Source organism: Taudactylus pleione, unplaced genomic scaffold (genome assembly GCF_031769625.1).
Source record: "Taudactylus pleione unplaced genomic scaffold, aTauple2 ptg000109l, whole genome shotgun sequence".
Taxonomy (NCBI): Eukaryota; Metazoa; Chordata; class Amphibia; order Anura; family Myobatrachidae; genus Taudactylus; species Taudactylus pleione.
This window is the reverse complement of record NW_028284511.1, coordinates 11,302,819-11,324,524: the sequence shown is the minus strand read 5'-3', so window position 1 is coordinate 11,324,524 and position 21,706 is coordinate 11,302,819. Positions and strand designations below refer to the sequence as shown.

The 21,706-nt window shown below is 42.8% G+C and overlaps 1 protein-coding gene across 4 annotated transcripts in view; it reads left to right on the top strand.

Moving 5' to 3' along the window:
* Window positions 1-17,688, top strand: part of LOC148525270 (4-galactosyl-N-acetylglucosaminide 3-alpha-L-fucosyltransferase FUT6-like) — a 62,546-nt gene extending 44,858 nt beyond the window's left edge. For 3 of the 4 annotated variants that reach the window (XM_088471064.1, XM_088471065.1, XM_088471066.1), the window contains exon 3: window positions 16,380-17,688. In XM_088471064.1, coding sequence (XP_088327190.1) covers window positions 16,444-17,499 — 1,056 coding nt within the window. In that variant the 5' untranslated portion in view covers window positions 16,380-16,443 and the 3' untranslated portion in view covers window positions 17,500-17,688. The remainder of the gene's footprint in view (window positions 1-16,379) is intronic. The other variant, XM_088471067.1, reaches the window with a different exon arrangement.
* The last annotated feature ends 4,018 nt before the right edge of the window (window positions 17,689-21,706 follow it).

Here is a 21,706-nt window from a genome sequence, read left to right as displayed (position 1 = left end):
TTTATCCAAATCTTTAGACACTTGCTCCATATAGACTCTAACTTGAGGACAAATCTGAGGGTTATCAGAAGAGTTTAAATATTAGTTATATTATATTAAATATTAATTATATTATATTAAATATAAATTAAATAATATAATAAGTGGAATCAAACAAAAGCCAGAATATCCTTATTTAGTTTAAGTCAGGATTTGATGAATAGACAAGACAAATGGAAAATGGAAGTGAATTCCATTTTTGGATGATATCTGATGGAATTTATTACCATATTAAATTGTAACGAGATCAACTTGAAGCTTACCAGTGAAATGAGCAAGGAATGGTAACCTTTCTAGATCTACAGATAAAAATAACAGAAGAAGGGCATATAATCACTGATCTGTTTCGGAAGAAAATGGCTACTAACAGTATCCTCCATGCCAATAGCTCCCATTTCCCTGCTACCATCAAGGGAATACCCAAGGGGGAATTTCTGAGAATCCGACGCAATTGCACAGAGATAGCAACCTTTGAGGAAAGAGCTAGAGAATTAACAAATAGATTACAGAGGAGAGGCTATAGTAGGAAAACCATTAAATCAGGATATTACGAAGCAAAGAGAAAAAATAGAGAAACGTTAATATTCTCTACCAAAAAAGAAAAAGGAAAAGATAATAAAGTCAGATTTATTGGAACCTTCTGTAACGAATGGAAACATTATACAATGTAGCAGTTCCCACCGTAGACTTCAATGGAGCACACCATTAAAGTCTATAGGGGAAAGTGTGACACAGGCTGACCTCTCACAGCCCAGGGCTGGTTATGCTTGTGGGGGGGGGCACTATTAATGTAGTACATGCTGGTACTTGTGGTCTTCCAAGTACCAGAATGTGGGGGAGCTTGTTGGGACCTCTAGTTCTCCAGCAAAAGACAATATTATTAGTTTTATTTTTAACACATACATTCACACTATCAATCCAGCACCCACTGGCCAGGGGTGCCAGGGATAGCCCTGGGTTACCAGCCCAGCCCTAGGGTGCCCTGGAGAGGGGGAACCCCTTTATTGTGGAGGCCCCACCTCCCCAGATCCCTTGCTTGGGCTGACTAGCAGTCAGGTGTAATGCTGTGGCCACGGGAGCCGGTGAAATGGTTGCATTACACTCCTGCTAGAAAGAGTCCAGTGCTGGTTATGGAAAATACAGGGCATCCTACTCATAATGTCCCCTGTATTTACACAACCAGGACCAGCTTAGCAGAGCCTCGTGCTGGCTCTTAATATACAGGGGAACCCTACACATTTTTCCCCTATATTTTAAGAACCAGGACAGGCTCAACAGAGCCCGGGGCTGGTTATGCTTGTGGGAGGGGGGACACACACGTGATTGTTTTATTTTCTACTATTTTCTTTTTTTAAACACACAGAAACATGCACAGATCTCACAGATATGTGCATCTTTCTGTGTAACTCTGACCTGCTCAGGCTAGACTCACTGAGTTAATGGGAAGCAGTCGGGAAGCTGATGGACGAAACCCCAACCGCCGGCTTCCCGACTGTCTAATCCCGGCAAGGTAATAATGACAGATGTCAAAAATCCCAACGCCTGTCATTAGACCTATGCCGGGAGTCCAACACCCAGGATACCGATCGAGGGTAAGATGGGTGCCGGGCTCAGGCAGCCGTGGGGGAGAGGGTTATGTTAGGGGCTCCCGGGGGGAATTTAGGGTTAGGCACCCCCCCGGAATGGTTAGGGTTAGGCTAGGGAAAGGGGGGATTAGGGTTAGGAACCCCCGGGGGGAGGTTAGGATTAGGCATCCCCCCAGGAGACTTAGGGTTAGGGTGTGGGGAAGGGGGGGTTAGGTTAAGGCACTTGGGAGGAGGTTAGAGTTAGGCATCCCTAACGGAGGGTTAGGGTTAGGGGGGGTAATTAGGTTAGCGATACTTACCAAAAAGGACGATCGGGATTTTCACCTCTGCCGGGCTGCCGCTGCCAGGATTAGAGCCGCCATGTGGCCGGCGGTAACTCATACTGATTCCAAGTTAACAGGAAGTAATAGTGTGTGAGTAAAACACTTGCACTCTATTACATTGCCAGACTTGTATGCCCACAATGGCAAAACATCTGGATGCGTGTTTTGCCATTGTGAGTAGCAGGGGTGTGAGAATCATTCGAGATTGCATGTTCTCACACCCTATTACATAGGGTGAGTTCTGAAAATGTGCGAGTATAGCTCTACACTCACTCATTTTACAAACACACATCCTATTGCATCTCGCCCATAATGTTATAACAAGTGAAATACAAATTCTGCACGAGAGAATAATAGTTCGCTCATTAAACCACTATGTATTACCAACTCCCCCCCACATTTTTTTTTTTAAATTGTCAGATTCTGTCTGTTTGACGTGATAATTGTTAACTTTCCATTTCCTGGATAAAACAATTGTAAAATTATATTTCAATGATTAATTATTGTGTTAAACAGATGGAATGTTCCTAAAGGTATATATATAATTAGTTAATTAGTTTAAAAAAAGTTAAGATTACGCTCTCTGGTGTTGGAAATGTATAATAAAGTAACATTGAAGATACTTCCATTCAGACCAGTTGTCCAGGATACAATATGAAAAGAAAAAAATTGAGTATAGCTTGTATAAAAACCATTGGCACCCTATTTACAAGGCGGAAACAGAGGGGCTGTAATTAACTGTCTGAATTAAAATGATTGATTTCTCAGCTACAGCCAAGTGGGAAAAACTATGATAGCAAACAAAGTGAGTAAAGGAACATGATACAGGACTATGAAGATCTACATATTTGATGCAGAGAGCTGGGACACTTCAACCTAGTGTGGGAATTATTCTGCTGGCAAGATATCTATAAAGTGGAATAACTGTTATACCATTTAATGAGAGGATAAATAACAGCAAGAATATAGACCAGGAAGATTTTCTTAATTGGAATATAAAGGAAATATCTTAAATCGACACCAAAATTAAAGTTAAGGGTAACATCTGCGGTAGATGGTAAAAGTGCAACATAATAGAACCGCAATATTAGAAATCTGACTATGTTGGTAATATTTCAAATAGAAAAGGACTTGCGATTTTGAAGCAATAAAGCGTGGTAATTGGTCGAATAATGTGACTGGAATATATAAACCACTAGCAAATATGTGCTAACATGTGCTAACTGTATTCTGGAGGCTTCTTTCGGTAATTAATTTGGTATATGTGGATGTGATAAAAAACAAGAGTGTTGGAATAGGTAGGGGTAAGCCCTTTTTTTATCTTCCTTATGTTATAGGGAATGCAGAAATATCTTGAACAGCGAACGGTCAAGAATATGGGGAGAACTAAGCCGGTAGGATCTAAAAACCCACAAGCTAAATCTAGCTCTCCCCCAAATCCACGTAGTAGCATAGGCTCAATACCTGCCTCCCCGTCTCAACATGGTCCATCCTCCCCGAGAGGACACTTCAGGCCTCCCTAAATGCCCCTTCTGCGACAGAAGCAGCCCAAGAAATGCTGATTGTAACAATTTCAGGAATTTAGAAACACTTTGACAACAGTGGTATCTCAGCTTGAATCTAATACCAAGAGAATCAGAATATTAGAACAAAGGGTAAGCGATATACACATTAAAGTGTGATTAAAAAACTTTTAGAGAAAATTGATGACCTAGAGAACAGAAACCGTAGAAGTAATTTGAGATTTATAGGGATACCAGAGGGGGTTAAAGGGCCAGAAATAATTTATTATCTCCAGACAGATCTCAATCAAGCATTAGGGATTCCAATAAAATAATCTCCTATAATCATAGAGAGAGCACACAGGTTGGGTTTAGAAAGAGTATCTCAAGAGATACTTATACCACTTTTATGTTATGTTCTGGGTTGTTTGTGGACCCGGGGTGGTAGCAGGAGCGATCACAGAAGCGGGTTTGAATAAAAAACTAGGTTTTTTAATATGTGCTTGAGTAGACATAAACTATGGCAGTAAATAAAAGTCCAGGAATATATAAATGTGCACAAAAGTTCTGTGGTGGGAGCAATGGGTTAATGTCCAGGCAGAAACAATTAGAGCTGTCCAGGTGTGCAGGTAGTGAGACTGAAAATGATCAAGCAGGTATACAGGTAGTGATGCAGGAAAATAGAAAGCCAGGTATGCAGGTAGTGAGCTAAGGCAAATGAGCAGGATGTCAGCAGGCTCAGGCACTCAGGTATGGGCAAGGGTGATGGAGGAAGTGGGGTAGTCCAGCGGAAGCTAGGGGCTGACAGGCAGACTGGCAGACAGCGAATTCACAGGAACAGGATAAGCACAGAGAACTCCCTCTCAGCTAGGCTGAGATACACGTTGCACTGGCAATGCAAGGGAGCTCTGAACTCCCTTAAATCCCCAGTGCTCAGCCGTGACTGGTCAGAGAGGAGCATGTGACACAACAGGATAGGGCAACTAGGTCACCTGACCGGAGACAAGATGGCGGCGCCCATGCCAGAACGGAATGGAAGCACCCCCAGGCCTAACCAGACCAGAGTGACAGTATGCCCCCACAGAAGCACGCACAGCCAATGCTCTTCGCCAGGCACCACTGCCACCGCCAGATGCCCCTCGCCATAGCGTCCTCACAGGTATTACCCGTCGACTACCATGCCGAGAGACCCTGGTCGTGACATTTTATACCTAAATTCCGGGATCTGACCCAGGGGTTGGAGCAGAGTTCCAAACTGGATCTGACCTGGAATTTAGCCAGCGCTGACCCAGGATATTCCCGAGTCAGTGCCGTTCACACCGGAGCCGGGTCTACAGTGGCCCGGCTCTTCCGGCATGGAAGTGGACACTTGGAGATGATGTCATTTCCAAGCACCACTGAAGCCAGCCATGCTGCGCGCTCCAGGTCATCGTGACCCGGATTGCACCATTTACACGGCAGGGTTTCACGGGTCATTCCCGTGTTAAACCCTGCAAGTTACATGGGTTGGATTACCAGGTCACCCAACCTGGGAATCGAACCCTGTCCCCTTTTACACCAAGGAGCTACCCTGGATAACCCTGCAATAACCCAGGTTTTAGCTCTGGTGTAAAAGGGGTATTAGTTTCATGGAATGTACATGGTTTAAACTCAAATAAAGTGGAGAAGAGTAGCCACTCACTTGAAGTCACTATCCCCAGATATTATATTTGTACCGGAGACACACTGGGCTAAAGCCCAAATCATAACAATATGTGACTCCTGGATACAGGAATTTATCATGATAGATGTAAATGGCAGACATATTTTACTGGATGTACTTATTAGAGGTGAACCATATACCCTTTTAAACCTATATGCACCCAACAGCAACAATTTGGGATTTTTCAAACATATCTCGAATGTGCAACTACAACGTACGAATAATGAGTTGATAGTGAGGAGAGACTTCAAGACTTCAATGGCATGGCTGACTATAAGATGGATCACTCTAAATTACATTCATCTCTCACTAATTTAGGAGATTGGGTATACATATCTATTGATGAACATACACAGTTTACATGATCTTTGGCATGTTTTTAATCGGGGTAAGAGGACATACACTTTCCACTCACATGTGCATAGATCCTTCTCAAGGATTGATTATTTCTTGTTATCTGGTCAAGTACTGGCAAAGACATCTATAGTAAACATATTTGATGTTCTGGTCTCAGACCATGCTCCTATATCCATACAATTTTGTACTAAAAGTTATAATAATACTACAAGGTTTTCAGCAGGTAATTAACCACTAAATGTCAAGAATTTACAAGGGACAATTTAGAACATGAAAATGACCCAGCCCTGTTTTGGGCAACATCGAAGGTAGTAATTAGAGGACATATTATAGGCACTAGCGGCTCCAGGCATGGGCAAGCTGGTCAGTTGCCCGGAGCGCCATGGAATCCCGGAGGGTGTAGGATAATCCCTCCCACCCACCCAGCGCTATTTTGATGATATATGCACAAGGGGAGGGAGTGGAGGAGGGAAGGGGCGGCAACACGGGATGGCGCTGGGCGCAGCAAACCCTAGCGCCGGCCCTGATTATAGGTTATCAAGCCCAAAGGAAACGAGAGTAACAAATAAAGTATGACTCTATAGATAAAAACATTAAAGGACCGTATCATAGATATATCACAAATCCAACTAAGGAGAGTTTTATAGGCCAATTAATGGAGGTTTTCCTATTGACAAAAGTACAAGCAAAGGTGGACTATATGATAATTCGATACTACAGGTGTGGAAATAAGGCAGGGAAATTACTGGCCAATATGACTAGAATACAGAAAAGCAAACAACATATAACAGGTATAAAAGATTTGAGGGGGAAACACAAAGCGTATTCTACAACAGATATTTTTGCGCAATTTAATTATTATTATATAAAACTACTCGGCGAATAATGTGGATTCCTTATTACAAACTAGGTGATAAAAGGAGGCAAATGTGCCAAAATTATCTTCAAATCAGGGAGAATTCTTAAATAGAAATATTGAAGAAATGGAGATATCTACAATTATAGCCCAGTTACAAAATAATAAATCACCAGGGCCAGTTGGATATGTAGGGGAATATTATAAAATCTTAAACCCCATATTGTGCCTATTTTGACCTCACTGTATAGAGCATTTCATAAAGAAAATATTCCTTTTCCTCATTTTATGAGGTTCATACAATAATGTTGCCTAAGGCAGGGAAAGATCCAGAACTAGTTGCGTCATATTGACCTATAACATTATTTAATCAAGATTTTAATATATTGTCAAAGGTAATTGCAAATCGCCTCCAGACTCTTATACCTCGAATTTTGACCCCATGCCACCTGGGGTTTGCACAAAATCAGTTCTCAGTAAAGGGGATCCGTACTGCATTAGCCGCATTTATGTCGGTGGCACACAGATCATAACCTGATCCGGATATGCTTCTCAGCTTAGTTGCTGAGAAAGAATTTGATACCGTGTTATAGAATCATCTTTTACAGATAATTGAAATTAGTGATTTTGGGGAGATATTCTCAAGATTTTTTAGATATATGTTTTGGAATTCAATTACATATATAATAATAAAGGGGGACCGGGGGTCTTCCCTGTCTATGACAAGGAGAACAAGACAGGGGTGTCCCCTCTCCCCATTGTTGTTTAATATAGCATTGGATCCTATGCTGAGGATTCTACAATTGTGGAAAGTGTTCAAAAGGTATACAAATGGGAAAATAAAAATAACGGCATTTGCAGATGATTTGCTGCTATATATTTCCTCCCCAGAATTTACATTAACATCAATTCTATCAAAATTCGGGGAATATGGTAAAGCCTGGGGCAGGGCCAGTGCTAGGGTGTATGGAGCCCTCCTGCAAACTATTAAATTTGTGCCCTTCCTTTCAGTTTTCTACAAAGGGACCGTGCGTGCCGTAGGCGCACAGTGCACAAAGGGTTGTGGTCTCACAATAATATCCCCAATTCAAATGAAACCACACAGTAGCACAATCTTATTCACATTACACCACGCATAGTGCCCCTGATTCACATTACACCACATAGTAGTGTCCCTTATTCCCATTACGACACACAGTATTGCCCCTTATACACAATGCCCATAGTGGTGCCCCTTATGCAATACTCACATTAGTAGTGCCCCTTTTGCAATGGCCACAGTAGTAGTGGTGTCCCTTTTGCAATGTCCCCCTGTAGTAATAGTGTCCCTTTTGCAATGCACCCTGTAGTAAGAGTGTCCCTTTTGCAATGCTTCCTATAGTAATAGTGCCCCCTATGTAATGCCCCCTGTAGTAGTACCCCTTATGCAGTGCCCCGGTATTAGAGCCCCTTACTCAGTGCTCCTTACGTAGTACCCCCAGTATATGTGCCCCTTACTCAGTACCCCCAGTATTAGTGCACCTTTATGCAGTGCCCCCAGTACTAGTGCCCTTTGCGCAGTGCTCACAGTAGTAGTGCCCCTTACGCAGTGACCCTTACACATAAAGTCATAGACACACACACACACAACACAATACTATACTCACATGAAGCCCCGCTCCTGCATTCACCACTGTCTAACTACTCCATCCTCGGTCCTCGCGCTGGGCAATATGGGAGAGATGTCATGACGTCTCTCCCCTCACACACTGTGGGAGCTGGAAGGGTGCCGCTTCAGGGAAAGAGCTACTGGACGCCCGCTGGTAACAAAATCTCAGCGGGCACCTGAGAAATGGAGTAGCACAGGGCTGGCTGATTATGTTGTGCCAGCCATGCCCCTAACCCTCCCTCCCCACAGCCTACACCTAACACCCCTAGAGTCTAAACCTAATCTATCACCCCCCACCTCGAAGTCTAAACCTAACCCTTCTCTTAGTGCCTACCCCTAACTTTCCCCCTAAACCCAGAACTTACCTCCGGTATTCTGATAAGTGTCGGGATTCCAGCGACGGCATTCTGACTGCCGGAATCCCCACAGTCGGGAATATAGACTGCATCAATAATAAAAAATAATAATAAATACTATATTTAATATTTTGAATTAAATATACACTATGTATATTTCATTTAAAATATTAAATATATCATTTATTAAATGAATACACATATACATTTTATCTTATTAAATAGATATATTATAAACATTTAAAATAAAACAAGTTGAAAGGAGAGAGCACTCGTGATTATGTGAAAAATAACAATTTTACTTATAACATTTGCTCACATACATCAAAGTTTAAAACATTAAACTCCACCATGGACGTTCATCTGGATCCTGGTGTAATTGACAGGCCACGCCGCAGTTAGCAATTCAGCGGACCACCGCTGGCTCTGGGAATACCAGATGACGTCACACGACCACGTCAATAGGCCACGCCCAACACGTTTCCTAGGAGATATTAGGAGAAGCAAAAAAACCCCAAAACATATGATTGGAAAGAATTGTAATATCTAAAGCAAATTAAGTTTTTTATTTTCTCATTTTATATGAAGGCAACAAGCCATGAATAAAGTTAAATAAAAAAAAAATTCTAAAGAGAAGAAAGCACTGTTAAGCTGGGTACACACTGATAGATATATAGCCCGTTCCACTGAATTGGCGATATATATCTATAGTGCTTTGCCGGGTGTGTACAGCCAGTGAACGATGTCGTGCAGCACAGCAGATGGATGATATATCTAAAAGATATATCAGTCATCTGCTGGTGTGTATGGGTAGGGGCTGGCTGGCAACTTTAGGCCTGGGGGGCAAACGCTAGCTTGTGGCCCTCAATATTCTACCAAATAACTGCGATGGAAAAAATAGCAAAATAATCTTCTCGTCGGGGTGGTGTATCTAATGTTGGTGTGGTTTAAATAATCATAGAAATTTCTTGTTATGCCAAAGAGCTATAAACAAACACATAACCTACCAGCCGTATATAACAAAGCAAAACACAGACGGTGTAATGGTTAAATGGATAGCATTACTGCCTCACCACACTGAGGTCGTGTTTTCGATTTCCACTATGACCCTAACTGTGCGGAGTTTGTATATTCTCCTTGTGCTTGCGTGAGTTTCCTCCTGGTGCTCTGGTTTCCTCCCACACCCCAAAAATATACTGGTAGTTAATTAGCTCCCATCAAAAATTAACCATAGTGTGTGTAAATGTGGTAGGGAACTTAGATTGTAAGCTCCACTAGGGCAGGGAATTATGTGAATGGACCAATTTTCTCTGTAATAGCGCTGCGGAATATGTGTGCACTATATAAATAACTGGTAATAAATAAATAACTATACTAGTGTCCTCTGTTGAATACAGTGATCAATATAGAATAATTAGACTTAAAATCAGATCCACAATATGACCGCCTCTCCTTGCTCAATAAAAATCACATGCCAGATCTGCCCCCCCTTTTAAATTAGACCCCAGATTTTACTGACTCCCACCTACTTTCTTAAAAATCATATTCAATACACTCACACACCTATCTTATTGAAAATAATACCCCATATCTGAAGCACTCCCTTTTTATTAAAGATGATTCCACAAATCTGTATTTCCTCCCAACCTCATAGCACATAATGCTGATATAGACAGGAACACAAAGAGGAGAATGATAAAGAAAAAGGGTTAGGAAGATACTTATATTTTCCTTCAGTCCTTGTTATTCTTGCAGGAGGGAGGAGAAGCAGGGGACATCACAGGCTGGTGGAGAAGTAGATGATAACAGATCAAGGGCAGGTATTAAACTATGAGGTGACCCCCATCCCCCTCTCCAGTTTAAATACACCAGAATTCTGGTGTGGTACTTGAGTGGACCATGCTGGGCTGTGCAGAATGTGGAGCCACATGTTTGGGAAAGGACTGGAGAGGTACATGCAGGAAGTGCGCAGCGCTCCTGCCAGTAGTTGAATAAAAAAAGTCCCAAAACAACGTGCCCCAGTCACCACTCCATCCCCACCAACCCTGACTGTGACCGACAGCCAGGGGAGACTCATACACTACACTATGCACGCAGACAAAGAGTCTGCCCAGCCACTTACCTGTCTAGTCCTACAGCAGCCTTCTGAATTCTGATTGGTGGATAGCTGCAGCCATCCACCAATCAGTGTGGGAGGACATCCCACCACTGTGATTGGTGGATGAGACTAGAGCCATCCACCAATCAGCATTCTGACAAATACTGACGGACATAGTGTGGCTGCATCACAGGTATGTGTGACAGGCGGCCAGGAGACCGAGAGAAGATGCCCTCCGGCCACTCTGACTGTGTGAATATGTGAATAACTTAAATGGAGCGGTCTGGGAGCATCTTCTCTCTGTCTCCCGTCAGCAGGGTATGTGATGCAGCTGCAGCCACCCAGCGGCCCCTTAACTTTAAAATTGTAGCGGCCCGGGAGGCAAATGTCACCCTGCCCCCCGGTCCAGCCCGACCCTGCGTATGGGTGACTCGCCAATCACCCATACACATGCTGCGGGTACCCAGTGGTGATTGACAGCTCAACTGTACAGGCGATTTAAAGGCCCACCCATTTGAGCACTCAAGTCCGGCACATCGGGCAGATGAATGGTTAAGTGTGTATACAGTACACTTACCAATTGTCAGATAGGTTGGTGGGTTGGCCAAAAGGCTGACCGGTCGACCTAGCTTGTACCCAGCTCTACTATCACAAAAGAAGATAAGTCCTGTATTTGAGATAAAAGAAATAAAAAATAAGATAGGGGGGAAGTATGGAGGAATGAAAAAACAAAACATTAAAAATTCAGCTTGAAAATAAGACACAGACTATAAAGGAAACACAGAGAGTGGCTAAAAGTGAGAATACAGAGACAGAGTGTCACAACTAGTGATATAGACCTCAGACTCAGACCCTGTCATTTAACTGTGTGGGTGCTGACATGCTGTCCTCCATCGCAACTCCACTTCGGATCTCTCTTGCTGGGGCAGCTAGTCCTCCTGGTCCCCTCCGGCACCTGCATGCTGTTTGCAGCCCGCATCTCCCGGACCACGGAGTGACTGAAACAGGGTTCGAGCCATGAGGCTACACCCTTACCCACCCTTTTTGACAGTGTGCGACTTCACCGTGTGACAGTGTGCGACTTCACCGTGCGCACAACAAGCCTTCCCGTCCCTACCCTACCGGGTATCACCACTTTGAGGGACACCGCTGCTGCTGATGTTCAGCTTACCACTGTACTGTCAATAACAAATTCCTTCCTGATACCCTGGCCAATCAACTCCCAGTCAGTGGTATGAAAGGGCTTCCTGTAGTGCTAGCAAGCTGCCAGTGCAACGTCCCTCTATGCTGCTTGCCAGAGGTGAAGTCCTGTGCTCCCTAGTATCCTAGTATCCTGACACTCTGCTTTCTCTTGTGATCCTGCGTTCCAGTCCACAAAGCTCTTGTTCCATCTCAGAGTCTAGCCTCAGTACCGCTGCTCCATCAGCATCCAGAACCACTGATACCAGCCCGGTTTTCAGCCTCAGTATTGCTGCTCTATCAGCATAGAGTACTTTCACTATTGGTGTTCTACAGATGTGTCCTCATTAGAGATGCGGTTTGGTTTTCCTGAAAACTGAACACACCCAAACTTTGGCGTTTCCAAGTTGAATCGAGTCCCTGCATTGATCACTGTTGGGGTTCCGAGTTGAACTGAGTCACAGCTTGGGTATGCTGTACGTTGGAACTCCGATTTAATAACCAAATCTCTGGTTTTGATTTGCATCTAAACAGGACCAAATTACATGATTTTAGCTGTTTTATCAATTTTAAATAAATCCAAACCGAATCCGAACCAAATCACTTGAGGGTGGTTTTGCCAAAACCATAACCATAACCATAACATTTGAGTTTGATTTTGTAAAAACCAAATCACTTGGGTCTGCGCACATCTCTAGTCCCCTCATACGTCTAGCATCTAGACGCGAGACACCGGGCATGACTGAGGCGTAGAGTACAGTCTTTTATTTTGCATCTTATTTGCATCATACACGCAGTGAAAAGCCGCTCGCAGTTTATCAGAGACATTAGGCTACAACTTTAACTGCATAGGAATTCATTTAAAACACATACGATAATGAAGATAATATTGCTAAATGTAATACAGAGGACCGGCTTCTCCTCCCTCTTTGTTATTGCCGTGGCTCCACCCTTCTTCCCTTCTGTTCATTCCCAGAGCCGGATTAAGATCTCACAGGGCGATATGCAATATACAGCCTCTGGCTCCATATTAATGTATATATATATATATACATACAGTGTATACATTTCTCACAGCTCTCCCCCTCACTCAGATCTTTCCCCTTCTCACACATATCTCCTCCTCACAAAACACACACAACGAACCCTCATTCAGACCCCACCACAGCTCTCCCCCTTACACATCTCTCCCCCCTCTCAGCCTCCCCTCACACACAGTGCTCCCCCCTCACACACACAGCGCTCCCCCTTACACAGCTCTCCCCCCTCACTCAGCCTCCCCTCACACACACAGTGCTACTCCCTCACTCAGATCTTCTTCTTCTTACTCAGATCCCCCCTTTCACACACACACAGTTCTCTCAGTCACAAAGATCTCCCCACCTCACAGACCAACCCCTGCACACACTCATACACACACAGATATTCCCCCTTAATCAAATCTCCTTCCCCCCTCCTTACTGTTGCACGGCGCCAGAGATCAGCCATTCGACTGGGGAGGGGGGGGAATCACCTGCTGATGAGCTGAGCCTGAAGCACATAAAGAGATCAGTACATCCATACTGGGGGTGTGGTGTGGGCGGAGCCACAAGCGAAGCTCCATCCACACCATGCCCCTGTCTGGGGGTACTAATCTCTTTATGTGTTTCATACTCAGCTCAGCAGGTACTCTGCCCTTCGCCAGGTGGCTGATCTCCAGCGCCCTGGCCTGAGCAGGCGCCTGGAGCAGGTGCTCCACTGGAGCCACCCTCGCTACTCCCTGGCTATATAGCATGCAGTACTTTCCGCAACTCACCGCATGCATAGTGCCATTTATTATCCTTTAGATCCCTCTCGGGGAATGCTGCAGAAATAAGCCCATAGGCTTCTATTTGCAACACCATCTGTAGATGGCATCACCTATTGGCATAGCAGAACATCGCAGACCTATAGCATTCTATGGGGACTGCAGTGCCGGTGATCCGCAGTGGATATCTCCGATGTCTGCTGTGAACCACTTTTATGTATATAGGGATTGCAGCTAACTGACATTTTCTGAAATTTTACCACATTTTTAGGACTGATACATCCCACCCACTGTCACATAACGCAGTTCAAATAAATGTCTTTGCTTTTGCAATCTTGTTGCATTTAATAAAGTGAAAGTGATCTCTCAATGATTTATGAATGGCATTATGGAAACATTTTGGGACACAGTAAAACAATGTTTTGCTAATGCACCAAAGGCGTACCGCGCATGCATCCCGAATGTGTCTGTACAGAGTTGTGATTTCAGATGCATGATCGGAGTAGTAGTGAAAATGTAGTGGGCATTCCTGCGTGGTGGCTCAGTGCACGCACAGATGTGGTCAGTCTTGTAGGCATGTTATGGGAGCGTTGTGGGTTTGTTGGTGAAAGTGGTTATGTACACAGACGTTCAACCGCTCACATACAAGGCCATACTAGGATGGAAAAGTTTCACCTGCCAAAGGGCGTCTTCAGTAGCTGAAAGTGGGCATCTCTGTCTTTACACATTCATACGCATGGATGTAGACCATGGAAGGGCTTAGTAGTGCCATTTACGTAAAGTCGCAGTCTGGTGATTGTCAATAGACACCGATGCTGCTGTGTCCAACTCAGAATTGGCTTGTTTCTTTTTATAATAATACTTAGCAGGGAGATCTGGTAAATGCCAACTTAGTTTTGGTTTTAGCTGCACACCGAAATGTTACCTCTTAGGGGCATATTCAGTTAGCCGTTTTTGGTGAAAAGTTTTCGTCAGTGACTTCTTTTCGCCAGGCGAAAAATTTTCCCAGTATTCAATTCCAAAGACTTTTCACCTACACGCAAAGTCATTGGTATGAACCCAGCGAAAAAGATTTGCCTATGAATAGGGGTTGAAAAAAAGTGCAGAATTGTGGTTTTGGGATGCACACTTCTGAAAACACCCCTGTACCCTTGGGACAGTCCCCCAAAGGTAAACTGCGTAATTTTTTTTTAAAGAATACTTTAAAGAATACTTTAGAACAAAAAAGTACTTTTGTTTTGAGGGAGATAAAAACCAAAGTTGGGGGACAAAGTTAAAAACTAGCAAAATAGACTCCAAGGGAGTCCTCTATTGATACCCCTAAATCTATATACCCAAAATGTTGCTGTTTAGCGCTACAAGTCGCATAAGAAATAATTGCTTTCCAGACTTACATTGTGGTTGCAAAGCTCAAAAGTTCTTATTGCAATAAAAGACAGTTACACGCTTTGATCTAACACAATTAGCACAAAAGACAATTAAATACAAAAGGTACAAGCCGATAAATACGCATGCACACTGGTCCCAGTAAACAGTCATCTCTCCAGAAGACTGTGGTCATCCAAGAAGAATGGCTGTATTCTATAACCAGTGAGCAGGCTATATACCTTACAGAACAAAGAAACTAGTTAACAGGTTTCCATTGGGTCTTGCTCCTGGACATTCTGGTACGATGCAGATCATTGGACAGTTCATACAGCAGGGTATGTCCCAGTTCCTTAGATGTTGCTTTGTGTGGTTTTCCCGCTGAAGAACTGGTTTAAACTACATACAGCTTTACATTCTAACCACTAATTTCATATAGTTCATAACTTGCAGATGTATGATGCGATCTCCTTGTCAATAGAACCGGAGATCTGCAAATAAACAGTGATTTAGAATGGTACCAACCATGATATGTCTACTAGCTTATGCACCTTAAATATCGTATACATTACATTTCACAACATAAGTATAAAACCTCTAATATTAAGCTTAATGCTTGTGAACCTGTTTATAAGTGATTGCATGTGTGGGAGTGAAAATATTGTGTAAAGACACTAGTATGCGTTGTGTGTCTATGTGTTTTGTGGTTTGATAAACAGCGCAAGTGTGCATTGTGCATCTTGTATATTTTATATGTATTATTTAATGTGCGTATAGGTTTTGATAGGACTTTCAACAATATGCGGTAGCAAAGCAGACGCACGACGTTAATAATCAAATGTAGCATTGTACGCAATGGTTTCGTGCTGACAACGCAAGATGGCGTCATCAGGGGCGACACAAAATGGCGTCGCCCAATATTAATTTAAGATTTGGTCTCAGCCAATCACCCGTCTTCGACACCCCAAGTATGTCCCAGGTGTTTTTTCTATTGCAGGTGCTTGCGGCAGGTGGATTTTTTTTGTTTTATAAAACTTCATTTTAACAACTTAAAAATATGCTAGCACCCATTTTCATGTACCCCAATTTTGCTGGGACTACTTATTTTCACCCAAAAATAATGCAAAATGCTATTCTTCACCACGCTAAATAGCTATTGAGATCATTTAAGTACCCCAAATACCTTCAGAAGGGCTATTCGGGGGTATCCATAGTGATCCACAATGTCAGTGCATATTTTGGGAAATGTCAGGCTGATTTCCCCAAATCTGAAAGCACTTTTTGCCTATTTGAGTGTCGCCGGGTCCCGATTTCACGTCCTTTGGAATTGAATAGGGTGAAAAGCGGCCACGGGCAAGTAAACTGTTTTCTCCAAAAACCCGCGATGTAGGCAGAAAGTCCAGGAGGTGAAATTAGCTGACTTTTCGTGGCTAATTGAATATGTCTCTTAGCATGGGGTCATAGAAACCATCTTATAATATCATTAATAAAATGTCATTTTTTTATGCAGGCACTAATTGTATCGCAATGTCATTATTAAATATATGTAAATATATGTTCTCTATATTTGTTTTTCCAACAGTGAAGAAAATTGTGACGGGAATCCAGTAATTGACAATACTGTTCCAGTGTTTCTACTTAATTAAATGGAGGTTTTAGGGAATAAAGTGTCTATGCATAACTCTTTTATAATATGTATTGCACAGTTGTGCCTTTCAGCCATTTTGTTTACACTCTATAACAATTTAGGTCGCTCAGAAATAATTGATGGAGTTGAATATGTGGAAACTATGCCAGAATCAGCTGAACCTACTCAAATCATCCTGATTTGGACTTGGCCATTTGGTAATAAATTTCCCCTTAATGAATGTCCATCATTCCTTAATATCAGTGGATGCGTCTATACAGATAACAGAACATTGTTTTCTTCTGCTAATGCGGTTGTTATCCATCACAGGGATATTTGCTACTCTCAAAAACAACTTCCCCAGATGCCAAGACCACCAAATCAGTACTGGGTATGGTATAACTTGGAGTCTCCATCTCATACCCCAAACTTACACTTTATGGACAATCTCATCAATCTGACTATGTCCTACAGGGCTGACTCTGATATATTCTCACCTTATGGTTGGTTGGAGGAGAATAAAGAAGAAGTGAACTTCACTATCCCTACAAAGACTAAGCTGGTGGCCTGGGCTGTCAGTAACTGGAACCCAAACTCTAGGAGGGTGCGCTATTATGAGCAGCTTAAGAATTTTTTATCTGTGGACATATATGGAAGACAGCATAAACCTCTACCCAGAAGTGAACATATACAAACACTTTCCAAGTACAAATTTTATCTGTCATTTGAGAACTCAGCTCATGAAGACTACATTACAGAGAAACTGTGGAGTAATGCCCTCACATTTGGTAATGTACCAATTGTTATGGGTCCCTCTCGTGAAAACTATGAACGCTTCCTTCCCAATGACTCGTTTATTCATGTAGATGACTTCTCCACTGCCCAGGAACTGGCTACATATATCTTAAAGTTAGACAGTGATGACAAAGCCTACCAGCAATATTTCCACTGGAGGTCCAGACTTCATCCTTTTGCAGGCACTAATTGGCAAACTTCTTACTGTAGAGTATGCAGAGCAATAAAAGAAGCTCCTAAACATAAGACTATTACACGACTTGGAGACTGGTACAAATGAGTTAAAGCCTTAAAGTATTAATCATGGAAATGTGAATTATATATAACTAAAAACAAACTGATAGAGGAATTCATATATTATTTATGATAGCCACTACTTTATTACTAATTATTTTCTAATTATATTCACTAGTGACTACCTTTTTAGCTGTAAACCTATCTTCAATTAACAAGAAAATACAATGATTAAATGTTTGGAATAACTAAATAAATAAAATATTAATTTAAAATAAATGATGTGCCAAATGAGTAAATTACCTTTCTAAATCCCATGGTTTCTTTACCCAAAACTTTACTATTGATTTTGTGAAAAGTTTTCTGGGAAACGGCCTTTATTTTAGTTTCAAATGATGGGCCTTATGCAGATCAATCATGGTGTGCACTCACTTCTAGAGCACCAACAGACTGAAAACGTGCAAGATATGCTCCGCCCACAGACGTACGTTCAATTAAGAATAAAAAAATTGCTAAAAAAATATAATAGATAACAGCTAAACATGTATGATGTTTTAAACAATCTAAAATAATAAGTAATGATTTTTATTTGTATGTTTCATGAAGAGAGTAGTAAATGGCTGACTATCACGTTTTACAGGGAAATTTACCTGTGTATGTGTGTCTAATGCTCAGGGCCGGATTAAGTCATGTGGGGGCCTCAGGGAAACTAAATTGAGGGGGCCCTTGTCCCCCTCCAATACAGCCACAGTGCCTCCTCCCCCTGATGACACTCTGACAGACCCTGTCTGTCTCTTCGGCACACTGCGTCTCCCTCCCCAGCGCCTAGCCCCCACACTTACCTTATTTGTTTGTCGGCTGCTCACTGCAGCACAGCTCCTCGTATGCCTGGTCTTTCAATAGGTGCAGCGCTGCATGACGTCATGACGTCACGCACGCTTCACTGATTGAACAAAAAAAACATTATTGCACCGGCCACTGGCACCGCCGGTTCAATAAAGTTACTAAGCGACGCGGATCCCTGGACTGTCCTGTCCCCTTACAGGTATCTGCCTTCGCCCTGCTGATCATGCAGCAGCGCAGGCAGCAGTCTACATGTGCCCCTAGTCCCCGCGTCACCAGCCGGGTATGTGTGTGGGGGCCCTCCTGTGTGTGGGGGCCCCTGGACGACCGCCCCTGTCGCCCCCCCCTTAATCCGGCCCTGCTGATGCTGGAAGAAAGCAAGTTTCAGGTGAACTGAAAGCTTAATTGAGCACACACCGGGTAGTGCAAGGTGAAGCTGGTTTTAAGCAGGCTAATAAACAGGTAAACACTGGGAAATAGCACCTAACTCACACTAGTAATGTCAATAAATCGGTGAAGTGCTGCACATGGGAAACACTGGGAAATAGCCGTTAACTAAGACTAGTAATGTCCATGAATCGATGAAGTGCTGCACCTGGAAAACACTGGGAAATAGCAGGTAACTAAGACTAGTAATGTCCATGAATCGATGAAGTGCTGCACCTGGAAAACACTGGGAAATAGCAGGTAACTAAGACTAGTAATGTCCATGAATCGATGAAGTGCTGCACATGGAAAACACTGGGAAATAGCATGTAACTAAGACTAGTAATGTCCATGAATAAATGAAGTGCTGCACCTGGGAAACACTGGGAAATAGCAGGTAACTAAGACTAGTAATGTCCATGAATCGATGAAGTGCTGCACATGGGAAACACTGGGAAATAGCAGATAACTAAGGTTAGTAATGTCCATGAATCAATGAAGTGCTGTACATGGGAAACACTGGAAAATAGCAGGTAACTAAGGCTAGTAAGTTCCATGAATCAATGAAGTGCTGCACATGGGAAACCCTGGGAAATAGCAGGTAACTAAGACTAGTAATGTCCATGAATCAATGAAGTGCTGCACATGGGAAACACTGGGAAATAGCATGTAACTAAGACTAGTAATGTCCATGAATCAATGAAGTGCTGCACATGGAAAACAATGGGAAATAGAAGGCAACTAATACTAGTAATGTCCATGAATCAATGAAGTGCTGCACATGGGAAACACTGGGAAATAGCAGGTAACTAAGACTAGTAATGTCCCTGAATCAATGAAGTGCTGCACATGGGAAACACTGGGAAATAGCAGATAACTAAGACTAGTAATGTCCCTGAATCAATGAAGTGCTGCACATGGGAAACACTGGGAAATAGCAGGTAACTAAGATTAGTAATATCGCTGAATCAATGAAGTGCTGCACATGGGAAACACTGGGAAATAGCAGGTAACCAAGACTAGTAATGTCCATGAATCAACAAAGTACTGCACATGGGAAACACTGGGAAATAGCAGGTAACTAAGACTAGTAATGTCCATGAATCAATGAAGTGCTGCACATGGGAAACACTGGGAAATAGCAGGTAACCAAGTCTAGTAATGTCCATGAATCAACGAAGTGCTGTACATGGGAAACACTGGGAAATAGCAGATAACTAAGACTAGTAATGTCATGAATCAATGAAGGGCTGCACATGGAAAAACTGGGAAATAGCAGGTAACTAAGACTATTAATGTCATGAATCAATGAAGTGCTGCACATGGGAAACACTGGGAAATAGCATGTAACTAAGAGTAGTAATGTCCATGAATCAATGAAGTGCTGCACATGGGAAACACTGGGAAATAGCATGTAACTAAGACTAGTAATGTCCATGAATCAATGAAGTGCTGTACATGGGAAATACTGGGAAATAGAAGATATAGAAACCTGGAATTAACTTGATACTTTAGCACGGTGGTCTATGTGGGGCTGGTTTATATTAGCAAATCTCAGCTGCAGCCACAGATGATTAATACATCAATAACACTAAGGGCCTGATTCAACAGTGCTTGTAAGTGCACTGCTGAATGCAGATTCCCGGATTATCAGGAATCTGCACATGCGCAGGACCCATTCTGCCTCCATGCTGCACATTGGTGGAGGAGCTCCTTTCCAGACCCAATGCTGTAAATGCAATAAAATTAAGACAAATTGCTACATGTAAGATAAGCCCCATCAATGTTCTAAAAATTTTTTCCAGCCAGGGGGAATTATGAAGTAGCTGTGTAGGAATAGATTGAGCACACATATATTAATTAGAAACAGGCCCGGATTTATGGGGGGGAGTCGCCCTGGGGCTCTCACACAGAGGGGCTCGAACACAGGGTTGGTGTGACCCTGCTGGGAACAAGTGTCTAGTGGCACCTGCTCCCAAATGGGGGCTCAACTATGGTGGTTCTGTATTCTGCATACAGCAGCACAGTTAGTGCTGCTGCATACAGTGCAGAGCAGCTCCCAAGTCCCCTCATAAGCATCATGTGACACATCATGTACGTGATGCTGATCACTGATGTGGGGCCCAGGAGCTACTCTGCGAAACATCGGAGGTGAATAATGAGGGGGATGTGGTGGATGATATGCCTCGGGAGCTGCTATGCAAATCATGGGAATTAATTAATCTGGAGTATGGAAGGCGTGGGGGTGGATATGCTCCATGTGGCTTGGAAGGGGCCCCGATAATTTAGCAGCCCTGGGGTCCCCACAAGCCTTAATCCGGCACTGATAACAAAGACTAGTATTATCAGCTATGTGGAAAAGCACAGCTTAGATGGGAATGTATCAAACCTTCCAAACAGTGGACAAGTGGAGAAGTTTTCCATAGCAATCAATCAGCTTCTAGCTAGCATTTATCAAGTACAATATGTAAAATGATAGGTAGAAGCTGATTGGTTGCTATTAGCAACTTCTCCACTCTTTAGAAAACCTTATACATTTTCCCGCCAGACCCAAAATAATATAAATAGTGAGTGACCAAGTATATAATGGAACAATGTACAGAAATTCTGTGAGACAACTGAGTAATAGCGTAACACCACTGATCTAATCTGCATTCACACTTGAAACATTGAAAAGTGTTTCCACCACTCCACCTGCCGCTATAGTGGGTGCAAGGAATGCCATTGCTATTGGGTCCAGAGGCTTAGGGGATCCCGTATCCAAACAATATAGTTGTCTACCAAGTTCTTGAAATTACCGGGCCTGAAAAGGGGAAAAGTCAGTGTTTCTCAATAAAGCTTCACATTGATATGATCCATCTCCCACACTCCTGTGGACAGACACAACTAAGCTAATCAGTAAACCCTGCACTGTAGCAGGGAAGACTTTTCCTTGTTTACAGCCTTTATGAAGCTATGGGTTGGGAATTGAGATTAGGATGGTC